Here is an 18,096-nt window from a genome sequence, read left to right on the forward strand (position 1 = left end):
TGGGAGCTAAACAGACCCATAAGGGTTGAATGGAAGCTCGTAAGAGCTAATCGAAAACCTATTAGGGTTAAACGGAAACTCATATGAGTTAACAAAAGCTCGTGAAAGCTAAACGGAAAGTAAACACGAAAGTTTACAACAAATGCTGAACCTCGATTTACTTGGGTAATTTGTCGTCAATTCTTCCTTTGCATTTACCGTTAATTCATCCTTTGCCACAGAACAATTATACTCAATCCAGGATTCCACTCGTTTTGAACATTTAATTCAATTTCATAATTTAACAATAATTTTATTTTCAACAATAGATATAAATAAATACATAATAAGATTCATCAAGTTAATAAATAAACATTAAAGTTTAACTATACAAACTTACCTAAATTGAATTGTAATGATTGTAGGAGTTCAAGTACTATTCTACTATTTTTCTTTTTTCACGGTTATCTATAGAATCTTGATAAAATTACTCATTCATTAACATATATTTCAGTTCCAATTTATTTCACAATTTATACCCTTCAAATTTTTAAAATTACACAATTACCCCAGCTTTTACAACTTTTACAATTTAGTCATAGAGCCTAAAACATGCAAATTAACCATTTTTAATGTAAACCCATGCTAGCTGAATATTCATATATGTTTTCCTCCTCCTCTCCATTCAACATCCTTAATGTATATATATATTTTAGAATCTTTACCTTTTAGTATATAACATGCTTATATGTTCATATCAAACTGTCAAATTGAGTCAGTCACTAAATTATTTATATCGTGAGCTACAGAATTCTAAATTAAGATCCGCTTTATGTTTTTGAAACTAGACTCAAATATCTTTCTACCATAAAAATTTCATAATTTATAATTTAACCATTAAGTACAGTAAAATCTTTAAATTTATCACTGTTTTGTTGTTTGACAGCTTCGACCTTTCTTTACTAAAAAATAATTATCTCTTAGTACAAAGTTTGGATTATATTTTTGTTTGTTTCTCTTGAAAGCATACTCATTAAGAATTTTAACATATAAATTTAAACCCTTAATTTTTTTTTTGCAATTTTTGATGATTTTCCAAAGTTAGAACAGGGGAACCCGGAATCAATTTGACATTGTCTCACAAAAATTCATATGTATCATAATATGAAATTCTTTTGCTTACAACGTTTATTCTATGTAAAACTAGACTCAACAGGATTTAATTTAATACTTTAATTAACCTCTAATTCAATTTTTATAATTTTTGGTGAATTTTCAAAGTCAGACTACTGCTGCTGTTGAAAACTGTTTTAGTGCAAAATGTTGATAACCAAGTTTATAACACTTTCCTTTCCTTTCTCTACAATATTTTCCATCACTTCCTCTTATTTCTCTTCACTAACATATCAAGAACATAGAACATTATATAAGAAAACTCTACTTTAACATCATTTTCATGCTTTTTCATTAATATCAAACTTAAAAATATATTGAAATCTTGATGTTCTTACCTTGTCCTTTTGATTTCAATCTTTAACTTAAATTTCTCTCTCCTCTAGAATTTTTTTCTTGAATCTAACTGATATTCTAGCTCCTCATAGTCTTATTATTATTTTTCTCTCTTGGTAGCTATGGAACTTAATTCTTTTGATTTCTAAGTAAAAATAGTGAATTTTTGGTAAAAAGACCAAATTGTAAATAAAAGAAATTTTTTTTCTTTATTTGTTCTTCTCACATTAGTAGCATGAAAGGATGAAGAGAACTTTTCATATTTCATTCCTTATATACTAAATAAAATAATAATAAAATATAATTAAAAATCAAATCAAAATATTAATAAACTAATATTTATTTAATTAATCTAAAATATCACCAACATCATCATTACTCTTCAAAATTGTCTTCTTTGCTAAATGACTATTTTGCCCCTATAATTCTTCAAAATTCCTCCATTGACTCATCACTTATTTTGGTAAAATTTGGTTTAACCCCTCATACTTTTTCCACATATTCAACCTGGTCATTATCACCCATACTTTTTGTAGATCATTCCACCTTTAAAATATTTGCACTATTGGTCCTTTAACTTTTCATATTTACACTTTAACCTTTAAATTTTAAGTATTTACTCTTAGACCACAAAACTTTTCTCATTTTTGTGATTTAGTCCCTTCTTGAATTAATATATCATAATACACTTCCCAGTGCTGACATAACTCAAAATTTTGTCACTTTATTTCCTTATTTTACTATATCAAGGATAATATATTACTTTCTCACTGTAATAATTTTCGGGGTGCGTCAATAAGAGTTGTTCTTGAATAATAACTACACTAAAAACTGTTCTAACTAAAATCTTATTTTGAACATCGCTATTCTCAAACAATAGTTATTCTGAAAAACTATTTTAAACAAAAGCCATAAGTGAAACAACGAAACTAATTGTTCCATACTTGATAGCACAATTTCCTAAAATATAAAATTATTTAATTAAAAAAAACCACTTATTTAAAATTTACATCATTCTCTCGTAGTTGTCTCCATTTTCTCAATCTCTCTTATTTTCCCATTTAATTCTAAAGTTCATCACAAAGTTGTAACAAAACCTATTTGATTTTATTAAATTTAAAATTTAATTATTTAATAGAATAATTTGATCAAATAGTAAATTTAACTGTTTGTTTTGAATAAATAAGATCACCTAATTATAATAAAGCTCTCATTGAAAAAAATCAGAATAATTTTTTTCTTAGAAATGCTTACTTGTTGATAAATAAATCATTTGATTATAAAAAAAAAATATGATCATCTTAATTCAGTAAAAGTATTTTAATTAACTTTTAAGCATTTTGTTTATTGTAATCAATTAATTCCTCCTTTATCAATAATAATTATTAAAAATAATATATTCGGATCCTACATGAAGAAAACTCATAAGAAAAAGGACCCGTCGAGTCGACCCACCCAACCTATGATAGGCAGCTTGGAAATTTGCTTGCCTGTTAATCTCTGTCGAAGAAGATGGTTTCCGTTTAGATCCAGCAAAAATACAGTTTTCTTAAGCCTTCTTTGATCCTATATTCCTAGCCAATACAATTTGCAGTTTTCAGAAATACTAGTAATTTAGAAAAAAAATGGCTTCAACGGGGGGTCTGGTGCCCATAACAAGGGCGTTTCTCGCTTCTTATTACGAAAAGTACCCATTCGATCCACTCACAGACGACGTGTCTCGTCTTTCCTCTCAGATTCGGTCTTTCATCCAGGATTTGATCCAAGGCTTTCCTCCAACTCAAGGTTTTTAATGTTTAGTTTATGTTAGAGTTATTAGCTATTGCTATTATCATCCCTGTATTTTTGCCTTAGTCTTAGGATTAGAAATTTAGAAGAAAAATAATGAAAGCAAGTAAAAGTCGTAGGACTTGTTTCTATTTGGGGTTACAAACAGAATCAATGACCCGCAATTTATTCGGGGATTTATTTAACTAATAATTAAATATTTGTCTCTGAAACGAAGAATGCTTGTTAAAAATATTTGCTTCCTCTTCTACCTGCTTGCCTTTGTGTTATTTCCTAGCGTGCTTGCTTCTTTCTGAAATATGTTCGAAAGCGAAGGCAAAAGCAAAACCATAACCTAATTGCTTATCTATACCATAAATGAAATCACAGGGTCTGGTTTTCTTCCTATGGGAAAATTATGATAAGATGACATCGATTCAATTCCAATGGAGCAATTATGTTTTTGCCATTTTCTCTCTCCTTTGATGCTCTAGGTGAAAGCTTATTAATACAAGAAGCAGATAGTGAGCCTCCACATAAAATGGATGAGAACATGTGGAAAAATAGAGAACATATTGAAGAAATTCTGTTTTTACTTGAAAGACCTCACTGGCCATCTGTGGTAAGAAACATAAAGTTTTCCTATCTACTTCCCCCTTTGGTTTTGGATATGCATATACTTTTTGTTTTATATATATTTTTTCGTTTCTAAGTTCCTCGAAATTTATAATCACACTCCTGCTTCATCAGCTTCAGCAGTCATCAACGGCTGAGGTTGCAGAATTTGCTACTACTCTTGGGCAGCTCAAGGATAAATTTCAGGCAACTCTGAGGATATTGGAGTCTTTCCAATCCAGAAACTCAGAACGTGTATTCAACACAGGTCTACTCTGCTTGTTTGTGAATTTATAGATACTTGCATGAACCTAAAATCCTTAGGTTTGCACTCTGTTTGCATGTCTATAATTGTGAATGTAAAAATGTATGGTTTGTTTATGTGGGTGTATGCATTGTATCCGAGTCATTATATTTCAAAGGAAATTTTGTTCCAAAGCTTTTTCTGATAACTGAGTAGCCATGCTAATTTCTAATTCTGTAACTTTCTTGTAATTATGTTAGATACCAAAAGTAAAGTAGTTAAAATGGTGAAGAGCTATTCAAAATGTTACTCTTTCATATTTATTTACTAAGTTGAGGAATTTTCTAGGTGTTTTTATTTGGACTAAATTATTTGGATAACACTATTATTCTCTGCTGGTAAATTGGGAAGACTTGTAGCCATTAACCTGTTGAGAAATGAGTTGCTGCAGAGTGCTGAGATTATTGCTCTTCATATATTCAAAGTGTTCTTAAAGTTGTAGTACCTTATGCATAGATGATCATGACGTTAGCTGGATGCTGCTGCAATTGCTTGATGGACGAGTGGTTTGATATACCAATGGCTATAATTGGTTTAAAGAGTTGCTAAGGGGAATGTTTTATTTTAGTGATTGGTTGTAGGTATGATGTGGTTATGAAAGTTCAGATTTTTTCTTTTTCCATAGAAGATTAGTCCCATGTTAGGGTAAATGAGATCTCTAGCAGATGTACTGGCACCATGAATATTTGAACTGTTTGTAATATGAAGAAAATTTTGTTTTGTGTTGTGTGAGCTCAATTGAATATTTGAGTTGTTTTTAAGATTCTAGATCATGAAGAGGATAGCTAAGAGAGAACAAAGAAGTGGAAAGCTTAATAAGGTCCTACAGGATGAGAAAGTTGTTTCCTTTTCTTCTAAGCTTTTTTATCATATATTTCCTCTATTCTTTAGTTCTGTTCCTTCTTTTTGCCTTTATTTTGACAATTGGAAGCAGGGTTAGGGACAATAGGTATTGGTACCATAGTATGAACAGAGTTACAGATTGAAAGTTTAGTATGTGGACGTGGCGGATAGTGGATATGAAAATAAAGTGTCTTATATAATGATTATTTATAATTTCATTAATTTTGAATTAAAATTAAACTGAAATACAGTTAAAGGTCTCTCAAATCATATAAATTCATTCAAAAAACTATTTTCATTACAAATTAATGAATCTGGTCCGGTGTCTTTATAGGCATAGAAACTGTACTAGAATAAACTTATGAATCTTTCAATTAAAAGTTTACTTGACCTTGCCCAATTTTATAGTTTATTTCCACAGGAAAAGAAACTTATTTCTCTATCTTCACAAATGCAGTGGTTTTGCTACTTCCTTGAAACGTCATTCAAGTTTTCATCCCTGACCTAGCACCAGAAGTCAAGCAATTCCTAGCACTTCTCTCTTGTTTTCTTTTGTCTTCCTTTCCGTGAACAACGACTTCAGCTGAGTCCTTTCACTCTTGTGTCCAGGTCATGTCTGGGGTGGTAGATGATGGGCTTCTGTAGTATATATGTTTCATAGGTTCATTTAACCTAAAAATAAGTGCCTAAATATTTTACTCACTGCTACTTCAATTATTTTTCTCATTTTTACATCTGGGCATCACAAGGAGTGATGCTATTTTATTATTCACATCAGTGTTCTTTTCAGGTTTAATATTGGTCAGGTGAAATAAAAAATTCTGTCAGACTAATATATCTGAACTTGCTGATTCTCAGTGAATTACCTAGAAGTGTTGTGCTTTTTGGGAGTGGATTGGGGAGATTGCTATTAATTGATTACTCATGTTATTTTTCCCTGATGTGGGGAGTGGAAGTTGTTTCTTTTGGCATTTCTCTTTGTGTGATGGTGCCTATGAAGGACCTTTCCAAGATCTGTTTTTCTTGGCAGAGACAAGGAGAGCCTTCTAAATGCTTGTTCCTCCATTTTTATTTTTGCAGTAGGTTGGAAGGTTGGCTTCCGGAGTGTGCATGATTTAATTTAGTTCTCAGAAGATTCAAACCAATCTGAAATTTTGTTCCTAAACAGGAAAATAATGATAGAGTTAATCTTTTTCTCGATTTTGTTTTTATAAAAATATATATATTTTGGCTCTTGTTGGAGGAATGCAAAAGAACAGCTTTGGAGGGTGCCGTCACCAAAGCTCCAAATATGTGGTTTAATGCTTTTTTTTTTTTTGGTGTGTGCGTGTTGTGGGGGGAGGGGGGAAGGGTAATGACCTGCATTATGTAATTATGATTTTGCTTTGTCAAGGGGTTGATAACCTTGACTTGCTTCTTTATATAATTATGTATTTTGCATCCAATAGCTTTAAAGTTTAAATCTTCACATCTGTAGGTATTGTCTATGTTTTGCAAGGGGCAAAAATTTTATTAATCAGTGTGTGCTACAAACAAGTATTTGTCTTGTTGACCTACAGATATGACATATATGTTTGAGTAGATATTATATGATCAACTGATGCAATATCTCTGGGTTGCAGTTATGACCTACATGCCTCAAGATTTTCGAGGAACACTAATCAGACAACAAAAGGAGAGATCAGAAAGGAATAAGCAAGCAGAGGTAGATGCTCTAATTAGTTCTGGTGGAAGCATACGTGATCGATATTCTTTGCTATGGAAGCAACAAATGGATCGGTGAGCCTCCTTTGTTTTCTGTTTGCTAGTTTTAATGTGTAATGAATGAAGAGTCTGATGTATTTATGAAATACCATATCAGGAGGAGACAGCTAGTGCAACTTGGTTCTGCAACAGGTGTCTATAAAACCCTTGTAAAGTACTTGGTTGGAGTTCCGCAGGTTTGTCTTCACTGTCTTGTTATATTTAGCTGTTGCGATCTGATAAGTTGAAGAGTAATTCTTTGTTTGGTTCATAAATGGCTATTCTGCAGAAGCAGCAAGATAATAGTAACACCGTTATTTGTATAATTTTTCCCGACTTTTTCTTTTACATTATGTTACTTGAATTTTAAAGGCTTCATTGGTGATTTCGATGTCCAACTCTGCTCCCCCCTCTCCCCCCCCCCCAAAAAAAAAAAAAAAAAACTACTAGATCTGGCTGTGGGTATGTATGCCCAGGAATCAGATGCAAACTCTTAGATTTCACTGCTGCTGTTAATTCTGATTAGCACATTGGATTCCTCATATGGTCATTTTTTCAACAATATAGTTAAAGTAGGCATTATTTTAATTGACAGCTTCAATTATTTTTATATTCCTTGATCTTATTCCTTTCAAACAGACATGATAATAATAGTATTACTACTTTACTACTCTATTCCCGTTCTTTGAACCAAATGGAAAAATGGCTTTCTCCTTTAGTGTATTTCCTTGTAAAATATTTCTCATTTTTATCTTATTCCATTCTTTGAACAAGACATGCTGTTAGTTGTCCTATTTTAGTCTCTGAGCTTTCAACCATGCAGTTTATCCTGTTTCCTGCTGATGATATTATATTGCTTTAATTGTTTGATGAATCATGAACTGTTTCCTTCTGTCCTTTATTTCAAATGTATTAAAAGCTCTTCGATGCAAACCTTCATCTGAATATCTTCTAGCTCACTCGTCTGTTCTTAGTCATGTTGTTAGTGCTTAATGTGCAGGATTGCTTAAGTAGGTAAACATACTAATTACACTGTTCTCCTGTTTGTTGCTTTGCTTGGTTTATTAATATTTTGTCCTTAAGTATAGATAGTGAGTTGCACACTCTATGCGAACTTGCACAGTTGCATATGAAAATTTTGATTGATGAGGAAATTTTTTTTTTTAAGCATAATACTTCTGTCTAGTGTTCTAACATCTTCTTCCGCCCTCTAAACCTCTGTGAAGGTTTTGTTGGATTTTATTCGGCAAATAAATGATGATGATGGGTAAGTGCTTTTCATTTTAATCAGTCCTTCCATATTGATACATTAATAGTTACGTGTCTGCCTATTAGAATAATTAGAAGTTTTAGAGGTGACTGTTTAGCAGTTGCTGGATAGCTTTATTGAAATATAGCATCTTCTTCTAAATAGGCCCATGGAAGAGCAGCGGCAACGCTATGGACCCCCTTTGTATAGCCTTACAAGGATGGTGCTTTTTATCCATCTCTTTCTTTCATTAGCATGGCAGAGATTTGAAGCTTTTAAACTGTGAGATATCCTTCTGCCTATGTATATTTAATTACTATTGTTGTTGTCGTTGTTGTTGTCGTACAGCAAGAACTATGTTTATAGCATCTAGCTGGTAGTAGTATAATTTTTTCTGGCTGATTTTCTACCATATCATTTTTCAGAAATAGGCTTCAGATTTCAGTCTTGGAAGAAGCGGTTGATGTTTACACCACCGAGCTTCAGAGGTTCATAAACTTTATAAGGTATGGTTCTTTCTTGATTTATATGGGTTGTACATGACATTGTTCTTGTTGATGATGCTGTTTTTATATCAACAATAATGACAATGTTAATATTTTTTCGCCTTACAATAGTTTCTTTATGTGGTTCGAATAGTTTTGGTGATAGACTTCTGTTTGGAAGATAGGTCTAACAAATGGTGTTTTCTCAGTTAGCTTACTTGCCTTCTGCGTTTTGTTTTAGCAGTTCCGTCAACTTTTTATTTCCTTTCATTTAGCTATCTTTCTTGTGGCCGTAAAAAATGACCATGCTTTTGCTCATTTGAGTTCATTCTGCTTAAAGAGTCTTAAACCATAATATTAAACTGATTGCTTATCTGTTGAATGAACTTGCTTTACAAATTACAATCTTGTTACTTGCACAACTTTGCTTGGGTATGTCTGAAAAAAATTCTTGGACTGCATTCGGTATGTATATCTACCTTATCAAAACAAAAATTTATCAGATTTGGTCCTAAACACCTACTTTGTGTCAATAGTAATTACACGAACTGACCACAAAAATGAAATGATTGCTTAAGCAATTTTAGGTATCCCATTGATGGTTTAACTATGAAAGCGGTCTCCATCACTACAAAAGTATAAGCTGTTTGCATTATTATTCAACTGTATTGAACTATCTGCTTATTTATTTACATATGCATCTGTCAGTGAGGTCTTTGCAAATTCGCCATTCTTTATTTCAGCAGAGGATGCCAGTATGTTAGAAATGGGGTAAGCATCCACGTTTCTGCCTCAACTTGGTGGTGGTTTTTCCAGTTTAAATAGTTTTTTCTTTTGGTTTTCTATTTTTCAGGAAAAATGACGAATATAAGGAGATAACTGTTCCTGCTGGGAAAAGTTATGAGGTTTGTTCTTAAAGCAGTTCCATCTCTACATCTGATTACCTGACCTAATCTATCTATGCTTGGTTGCTAGTACCGTAAGTCTGTTTGTGTGTCATTTGTGTTGATATCACATCCTGCAAAAGGAGACTAAGTTAGATTGTCAACTAAACTCACTTTCCTTTTTAAGCTACTCAAATCTGTATGCATAAGGGTGCTTGTCTATTAGCAGGTCTGACTTCTTCAACACTTTGAAATGTCCTTTTCCATACTCGACGCTGTTAGTAATCACATCATGCACTTTTTCTTGAACAACTCAAGTTTTAAAAATGCTATGTTGGCTCCCATCTTATACTTGTTCTACAACTGCTTTTTGTTTCTTTCAATTCTTTAAATCGCTAATGAGTCTCCTTCAATTGGATAAACATCAATGTCCGCATTGTTTTCATAATCATCTTAAGCTAGTCTAATTCCTTTTTAATCCTTTCTACATTTACAAGATTACCCCTCTTTGTGGACTGTAGGAGGTATGTGCTCTATCACCAAGGCTAAAAAATGACATCAATGACCTTTTTCTAGCTTTACGTGTACCAGTCTAGAACTGTTTTGTACTCCATAAGTTGCTCCATTCTTCCTTTCGTCACTCTACCAATTTGCCTTGTTAGATGTTGCCCTCCCCTATAACATCTGAGTGGTTTGATCATTATGAAGGCCTTGAAGTCTCTTATCCTGCAAAATAATTTCTTACCTACGTATATCTTTACACCATAGCATGCCAATTGCCTTTCAGCCATTAAAACATGCTTCCTTGCATCTTCTAGTTTAAATAATCTTTATAGATTAAATCAAACCAACTAGTGTTTATTGTATTTTGACCATGGTTTGTAACTTTTACAAATCAAATTGCATGTGCAATAACTATAGACTTCATAACTGTTAAGTGTTAACGTTTCTATGACCACTATTGCTTGGTGTTGGGGGTCATTGGGCCTGCCTTGAGATACTGGTGATAGTAGAAAATAAAGATAACAGCATATTCCCTGAGGTTGTGACATATTCGTTACAAATTCTCAGTTTAATGTCGTTTAGGATGAAAACAACAATAAATTAGCAGAATTAGGATTGAAAAACGAGTAAAAGTTGGAATTCTAGAAAACTTAGGGTATAAAAAACCTCAAGTTTCTTTATATAATTAGCATAACACTTTTGCTTGCTTTCATGGCAGCCATCATCTCTTGATGAGCTTGCCATATATATCAGCAAAAGCTTCTCTGTCATCACCAACCCTAGTTCCAAGAGACAAAGGAACTAAAGCACATGTTGAGGTTTGAGTCCATAAGTAGCGTCAAAAGGTATCTTCTTAATTGTTCTATTCAAAGGGTTGTATGTAAACTCATCTTGAGGGATAACCAAATCCTAACTCTTCATATGATTCCAAACAGGACACCTAAGCATATTTCCTAAACTTTGGTTAACAGCCTCTATTTGCCCATCTATTTGTGGATGAAAAGTGCTAGAAAATTTCAATTGGTTGAGGTTTGAGTCCATAAGTAGCTTCAAAAGGTGTCTTCTTAATTGTTCTATTTACAGAGTTGAATGTAAACTCATCTTGAGGACTAACCAAATCCTAACTCTTCACATGATTCCAAACCAGACACCTGAGCATATTTCCTGAACTTAACAACCTCTATTTTCCCATATATTTCTGGATGAAAAGTGCCATAAAATTTCAATCGGTTGAGGTCTAAGTCCATAAATAGCTTGAAAAGGTGTATTTTAATTGTTCTATTCATAGAGTTGTATGTAAACTCATCTTGAGGAATAACCAAATCCTAACTCTTCACATGATTCCAAACAAGACACCTAAGCATAATTCCTAAACTTTGGTTAACAGCCTCTATTTGCCCATCTATTTGTGGATGAAAAGTGCTAGGAAATTTCAATCGGGTTCCCATTTTCTCCCACAAAGTCCTCCAAAAATGTCTTACAAATTTAATCCCTATCAGAAATCATAGATGTAGGAACGCCAAGTAGTCTTACCATGTCCTTGAAAAACAACTCAGCAATATGAGTAGCATCAGAAGGTTTAGAACAAGGAATGAAATTTGCCATCTTTGAATAGAGATCCACCACAACAAAGATTGAATCAAAACCCTTTGTTGTCTTTGGTTTTCCACAAAATCTAGGCTCAAATGAGTCCATGACACTTTTGGCATAGGTAGCGGCGTGTACAACCCTGTATTTTGTGAAATACCCTTGCTAAATTGACAAAGAAGACATCTTTTTTTCACCAACCTGTCCACATCCTTATACATTCTTGGCACAACATATTGATCCATCAATAATTTCCTGGTCTTACCTCTTCTAAGGTGCCTTCCAAGCAACTTCTATGAAGTTCCCTCATAAGTTGTTCATGTAAGGAACCTTCCAGAATGCACAAATGATTGCTCTAAACACATACCCATCATGTAATCAATAGGACAACTGTTCATGCTTAGTTGACCTTCCAACTCAAGTATTATAAGTCCAAATACGGGTCAGTTTTGTATTGATTCCCAATTCTTCGGAACCCATCACTTTAGTACTCACTGCCATTAGTAGTGAAGATTGTCTACTAAGCGCATTTGCCACAACATTAGTCTCACCGGTCCTGTATATCACTCAGGACACATTAAGATAGGAACTCCACTTAGTATGACAATCCTTGAGCCTTTCTTTTGAACTCAAAAATTGCAACGCTTGATAATTTGATTAAACCACAAATTCTCGATAAGACAAGTAATGCTCCCAATGTTGAACAACCCTTACCTAAGCATAGAACTCTAGATTACAAGTCAAATATGTTAAGCATTTGATAGCTTCTCCCTAAAAAATTCAATGGCTGCATGGCTAAAAATAACCTCAATTCCTACCTGAGATGTATTATATTTGATGACAAATAACTTCTCAATAGAAGTGCAAGAACATGTGCTTTTGTCATCAAAACTTTAACCACTTCAAAGGCCTTTTGGGTTTCACCAAAATTGAACCTGTCCTCTTCAAACATTCAGTAATAGGACTCGAAACAATGTTGAAATTCTTGATAAACCTCCTTTAAAATGAAGCCAACCCATGTTAGCTTCGAACTTCTTTAAAATGATGCGGCGTAGGCCATTCTCTAATGGTACAAACTCTCTCCAAATCTGGTTTGATACCATTAGCAAGGACAAGAAGGATGCTTTTCTATAGGCAACTTATCTACTATCTCTTTCAGAATAACATTCTCTATGCTATCTCCATCAATAACCAAATCACAAACCTTTTTATCGCAATACACTTTAGTTTGAAAAATGTTGTGTCGCCTCCAATCTTTTTCTTCACCTTATGTTGTTGTTGTCGACACTCTATGAACAATCAAAGGCTTACCCTAAAATATACATCAATTTCTTCATTCTCTTTAGTATACTCATTATAAATAGGGTATTATAGAACACCCTCTTGCTCTTCCATCTCAGTTAACTTCATCCTTCGTTCAGGACAATAATGAGAATTGTGGCCTTTTTTGAAGGTGGTTTGTTCACTTTTAACACCTTGAACAACTCCAATCCCCTTTTTTGCTACTCCAGCTATCCTTCTTCTAGACATTGGTTTTCTTGCATCATATCTCCAAACATGCTTTCAGCCATTAAAGCATGTTGTCATGCATTTTCAAGGTTGAATAGTTGAAGCACTCCCATCTCATCCTTGATAGATTGGTTTAACCCTGCTAGATGATGAGATATAACCTGCTCATTACTCTCATTCAACACGACCCAAATAGAAAGATTTTAAATTCAAAAGTATACCCCGCCCCCAGGACAATCCCTTTTGCCTTAACTGATTGGAGCTTCTCATAGAACTCCGTTGCATAATCAACTGGTTGGAGTTGCTTGCGCAATTTTGCTTTCATGTGTTCCCACGTGCTGATTTTAGGCTTACCTTGGCGTGCACATTGCTTTTCAACTCTCCACCATTAAAGCACAATGCCTTTCAATTTTAGTTTCACAAACCACACCTTCCCAGCCTCCACCATAGTTTTCCATCTGAAGTAATTCTCCAAACAAGCTTCTCAATCCAAATAATCTTCCATATTCGTCTTACCATGAAAATCAGTAACTTCGATCTTAATTCCTCCCCGTTTAATTCAAGGGCGTGCTCCAACTACTACTCCAATCCACCTTGTACTTGCAATTTGCGGGGCCGGCATGATAGAGTGGGTTTTCTTCATTGCCAAAATCAGATTCATCTGCAAGAATACCTTCTGGAATCTCCATTTGGGCTTCCGCTGGTTCTGGTCACGGCCTACCATACATTGCAGGTGATAATTCTTCAATTGCACATCGTATTGCAGCCAAATCTATCCCTTGACCCTGATTTCCTATTTTTTGACCTTTAGCATGTCCAATCATGGCTTAAAGCAAATTCTACTTTAAACCCTAGGATCTAATTAAGCTTTGATACCAAGACCTGGTGGTGTAGAGAAAGACAACAATAAATTAGTAGAATTAGGACTGAAAAAAGAGTACAAAGAAGTTGGAACTTCAGAAAACTTGGGGTATGAAAAAAACCTGTAGTTTATTTTAGTCTATGGAGCACGAACAAGGACACGCTATATGGGCACGACATGATATGGACATAGTGACGTGATAATTTTAAAAAGGGAGGATACAGTTATGAATTTTATGTGAAAATACTTCATTTATTTACCACCATCTTATTAAAATAATAGTAGCATATGTTAATCTAATTTAATGTTAATTAATTAAGATATTTTAAGTTAAAATTTCTATAAATTAAATGTTATTTGTTGTAGTTTCTAAAACTTGAAGTATAGTTTGGGCCATATAACCCAAATATATTATAATAAGTAACCGAAGCCCACCCCCTAAAAGAACCAAAACCTATAAGCTAAAAACAACTTGATAAAAAATTGAAAAAAAATGGTGAGTTTAATAAACCAAAAAATAACCCCAGACACTTTCTCCTTTCTTTCAGCCGCTGGAAGTGTTGCTTCATCTCCTCGTCGGCCGCTAGTTGTCCGTGTCCGTCCGTGTCCATTTTGGGACATTGGTGTCTTGATTGTGTCCAACTTCTTTTTTTTCTTTTGACGTATTCTAGCATGTCATGTTGGACACCCATACGACACGGATACGAGAGGTGAAGAATCATGTTGGTGCTTCATGGATATTAGTTCAAAGAAATAATAAGAACAATGCTTGTTGTAAAGTCTACTAACTTATTTGTACTAAGCTTTCTTGCACATAAAGTTGCTAGGTTTTCTTGCAAATAAAACTTTATTCCTACCCTTAGATTTAAAACCCTAAAAATAACTAATAATCTTATCCGTCCATAATATATCTAATATTTAATAACTAAAGCTGAAATAATAAAATATTATTAAATAAAGCTCCTGCACCACAGTTGACCGGCCACTTGAATTTATAATGACCCAATCAATCTGTCATTGAGGGTAGTGAAACACGATGTCTCTAAGTATTTTAACTGCTTGTGACTTGTTTGAAATCAAATCAAACTTCAGGAATGGATTTTTGGTATATGAGCTGATATTCTTTTGCTTTTTTTAAAAAAAAAAAAATATTAGGCAAAGAATTTTGAGAAGTTACTTAATTCTCTCCTTTTTGTTTTTATGCTTTTCTATGCATTGTCTTCTAGGTTTCATTGACAGTGGAGTCAATAAACTCATATATTGCCTGGGATTTCTCATTGGTGCAGGGCAAGTTGAACATGGTATTGCCATTATTTTCTCTTGAACCTTTAATGAAGCATTTAGCTAGCTTACTAGTGATTTTCAATATGATTTTGTGATAACATGATAAATAAAGTAGTGTGGTGGTTGAATATCTTTAAAGACCTTATGCATTTGTTGTTAACTAATAATAGAAAATAGCTCCCATGTTGTTGCAAGTTTAAGTTTTTTTATTAAATGTTTATTTAAAAAAAAATTGAAAATGGTTTTTAATTTTTTTGCATTAAAACATGTTAATATCAATTTAATAAAAAATTTTAAACAATAATAGGTTTCACTAAGATATTAATATTCTAGACATAATATTAAATAGCTAATAATAAGTTGCAGATCGGAACCCTACTCAAAGGATTTCTTAGAAGTTTCAAAAAAATAACTAAAACTAAAACTAGAAATTGAATATATAATTATAATTATTTAAATGCTCGCTCCTAGCTCTTATTACCATTGTAAAAGTTTTGCTTGTGTTATAAAGTTATATATATAATTTTTTTTCCAAAATATAATTATAATTATTTAAATGCTCCTAGATTTTATTACCATTGTAAAAGTTTTACTTGTGTTATAAACTTATATATAATTTATTTTTTCCAAAATAAGTTTTTTAATTATTTATTTTAGCACTCATTTTGCTATTCTCTCTCCTCTATATTTGTTTTTAAATTTTTTTTATCTCTTGATTTTTCCTAGATTTTAAAATATATAATAAAATATACTGTGGAAGGTAAACAATGCCTTAAATTAATATATATAAGGTCAGAAAAAAGAATGTCACATGTCAAGTAGTGGCTGAGCAAAATGTAAAGTACATATGTTAACGTCTTTTGGTTACAAAAATAAAATAATTGTATATGTATGAAAATATTTTTCTTCCTTTATTTTAAATTGTAGTTCTTTTAATGTTAATATATATATTTATTTATGAAGAAAGTAAGAAAAGATGAACAATTTTTTTATCCAAAACTCGTTAAATATGTGGTAAGGTTTTTACTCTTTCACACATGGTAGGAAATTTCTCCAAAAAGAAATTTCTAGTGTAAGAAGTATCTCAACTACTCAAAACTAATAAAAACTTGAAATTATCCATAAGAAATTTTAAAAAAATCTCTCATCATACCCTCCCTTCTTACTGCATGCCACTCCCCTTCAATGCATTCAAGTTTCATTATGCTATTATATAGAATATAAATGTGGTGGATTACTTTTTACTCTGTTGAACTTTACATTACTTGTGGCAGGATATTGGATTTAGTGTGGAGTACACAAATAATGGTGGGGAAAAAACAGTAAGTTGGAGAAATATTGTTCCTTTGTTGATCGATGACTCTCTGGTTTATTTTCTTGAGTTGCAATTGTAGCTTTCCTTTTTCCAGTAAATTGTAGCTTCTTTTTTTTTCCTTTTTGGGTTTCCCCCTCTTTATCTTATTTGTATCTTTCAAATCTCTGTGCTAACCTGTTTCTTAATTATTTTTCTTCTCCCTGTATCTTGCTGGGGGCATCACTGATTATTCTTCAGCTAATATTGCCTTACCGGCGCTATGAGTCAGATCAAGTAAGTTATTGGGTTACTGCCCTGGCTACAAAGTGTTAAGTTTACCTGTCATGACACTTATAATTCTTCCTTTATGTGTATATGTATATGTGTGTAGGGAAACTTCAGCACATGCATGGCTGGAAACTACAAACTCATCTGGGATAATTCATATTCAGCCTTTTTCAAGAAGGTAAGTAGTGGTATTTGAGGACTGGAGTTTCTCCTCAGTGTTACATTTATGCTGCTTGATTTGATGCATAACCCACTCTTTGAAAGCTTTTGAAAACTAGAAACTCTTTATGGGAGTAAAACCTATGAAAGCTGATGTGTAACACACTCTCTCTATAGTTGTTTGTGTAGATCTGTTTTATAATTGGAATTGTGTTTATTATATTATGGCTTAGTATGACCTAGAAATGGTATTTTTGATGGATTATAAGAGAAATTATTAACAGGTTGGTATCCTTATTCAATAATCCAAAGGAAATGCGACTACTCTTACTAAGCATGTAAAAGTTAGTATTGATCTAAATCTGGTTGGTTGGACAGGCCCTTCTATACAAAGTGGACTGTATACCTCCGGTTTTGGAGGAGTCGGAGAAGGGCAGTGAAAGAAATGAAGTGGAAGAATGATGATGATAATTGGTACCCTGGCTTGGTTTTCGTCTTTGATCATGTCTTGTATTTTTATTCTATGCTATATGAATCGGATGCGACTTTTGCGTGTTAACTTTATGTTGTCGCTGTTGTGCCCAACCTTACCCTTTGTACATTGTTGATCTGTTTGACTGACAACGAGACGCACGCAAACGAAAAAGAAAATCTGTTGCGTAATGTATTGTCCATCATTGGATACTCGATAGTTGGGCAATTGGCATCCGATCCATCAACTGTTGTTTGTTTGAGTGGGCTCAGCCTTAACTCATTAAAATTCATAGATGGAATCAGACTTGGACTTCAACTTTGACTTGTGATGACTGTAAAAAGGACAGGTTATTTATTTCGTTAATCTCCAACCACCTTATGTTTTGTTGCTCGTAATTGATACATCTAATTGGCTGTCATTGAATTTGCCAAGCTCAACTGCTTGGTATAGAGGATTTTTATCTAACATTGTCTGTCTATTGAATTTATTTCGTGGACAGAAATAAATTGTTACGGACAGCAAAAAGAAAAAAGAAAAAAAACTGAAGAGAAAACGGGCATACACGGAAGCACAAGGCAAGATGAGAGGACAGATGGAATAATGAAGTAATAGATTAGAAAAAAATTGATGTGCCTGGGGCTGGGTTGCCGAAACGAAAAGTTCATTGCAACCGGTGTCGCGGGCTAAGTTCTAGCTTGTTTGATGAACGTTTTCCGGCAAGTCGGTTAAGCAATCTACTTCCAGCCTCTTCTTTTT

General features: G+C 33.2%; 1 protein-coding gene across 1 annotated transcript; it reads left to right on the plus strand.

Annotated features, from left to right (window-relative positions):
- The first annotated feature begins 2,837 nt into the window (after positions 1–2,837).
- Positions 2,838–17,655, plus strand: LOC107903976 (uncharacterized). Its single transcript, XM_016830217.2, has 15 exons — positions 2,838–3,273; positions 3,750–3,877; positions 4,006–4,138; positions 6,640–6,796; positions 6,879–6,957; positions 7,987–8,027; positions 8,175–8,291; positions 8,435–8,515; positions 9,203–9,265; positions 9,348–9,399; positions 15,067–15,141; positions 16,399–16,446; positions 16,677–16,712; positions 16,810–16,884; positions 17,244–17,655. The coding sequence occupies exons 1-15, from the start codon at positions 3,114–3,116 to the stop codon at positions 17,325–17,327; spliced, it is 1,329 nt and encodes a 442-aa protein (XP_016685706.2). The 5' UTR covers positions 2,838–3,113; the 3' UTR covers positions 17,328–17,655.
- The last annotated feature ends 441 nt before the right edge of the window (positions 17,656–18,096 follow it).

This window comes from Gossypium hirsutum, chromosome D02, assembly GCF_007990345.1.
Source record: "Gossypium hirsutum isolate 1008001.06 chromosome D02, Gossypium_hirsutum_v2.1, whole genome shotgun sequence".
In the NCBI taxonomy this organism is placed as follows: Eukaryota; Viridiplantae; Streptophyta; class Magnoliopsida; order Malvales; family Malvaceae; genus Gossypium; species Gossypium hirsutum.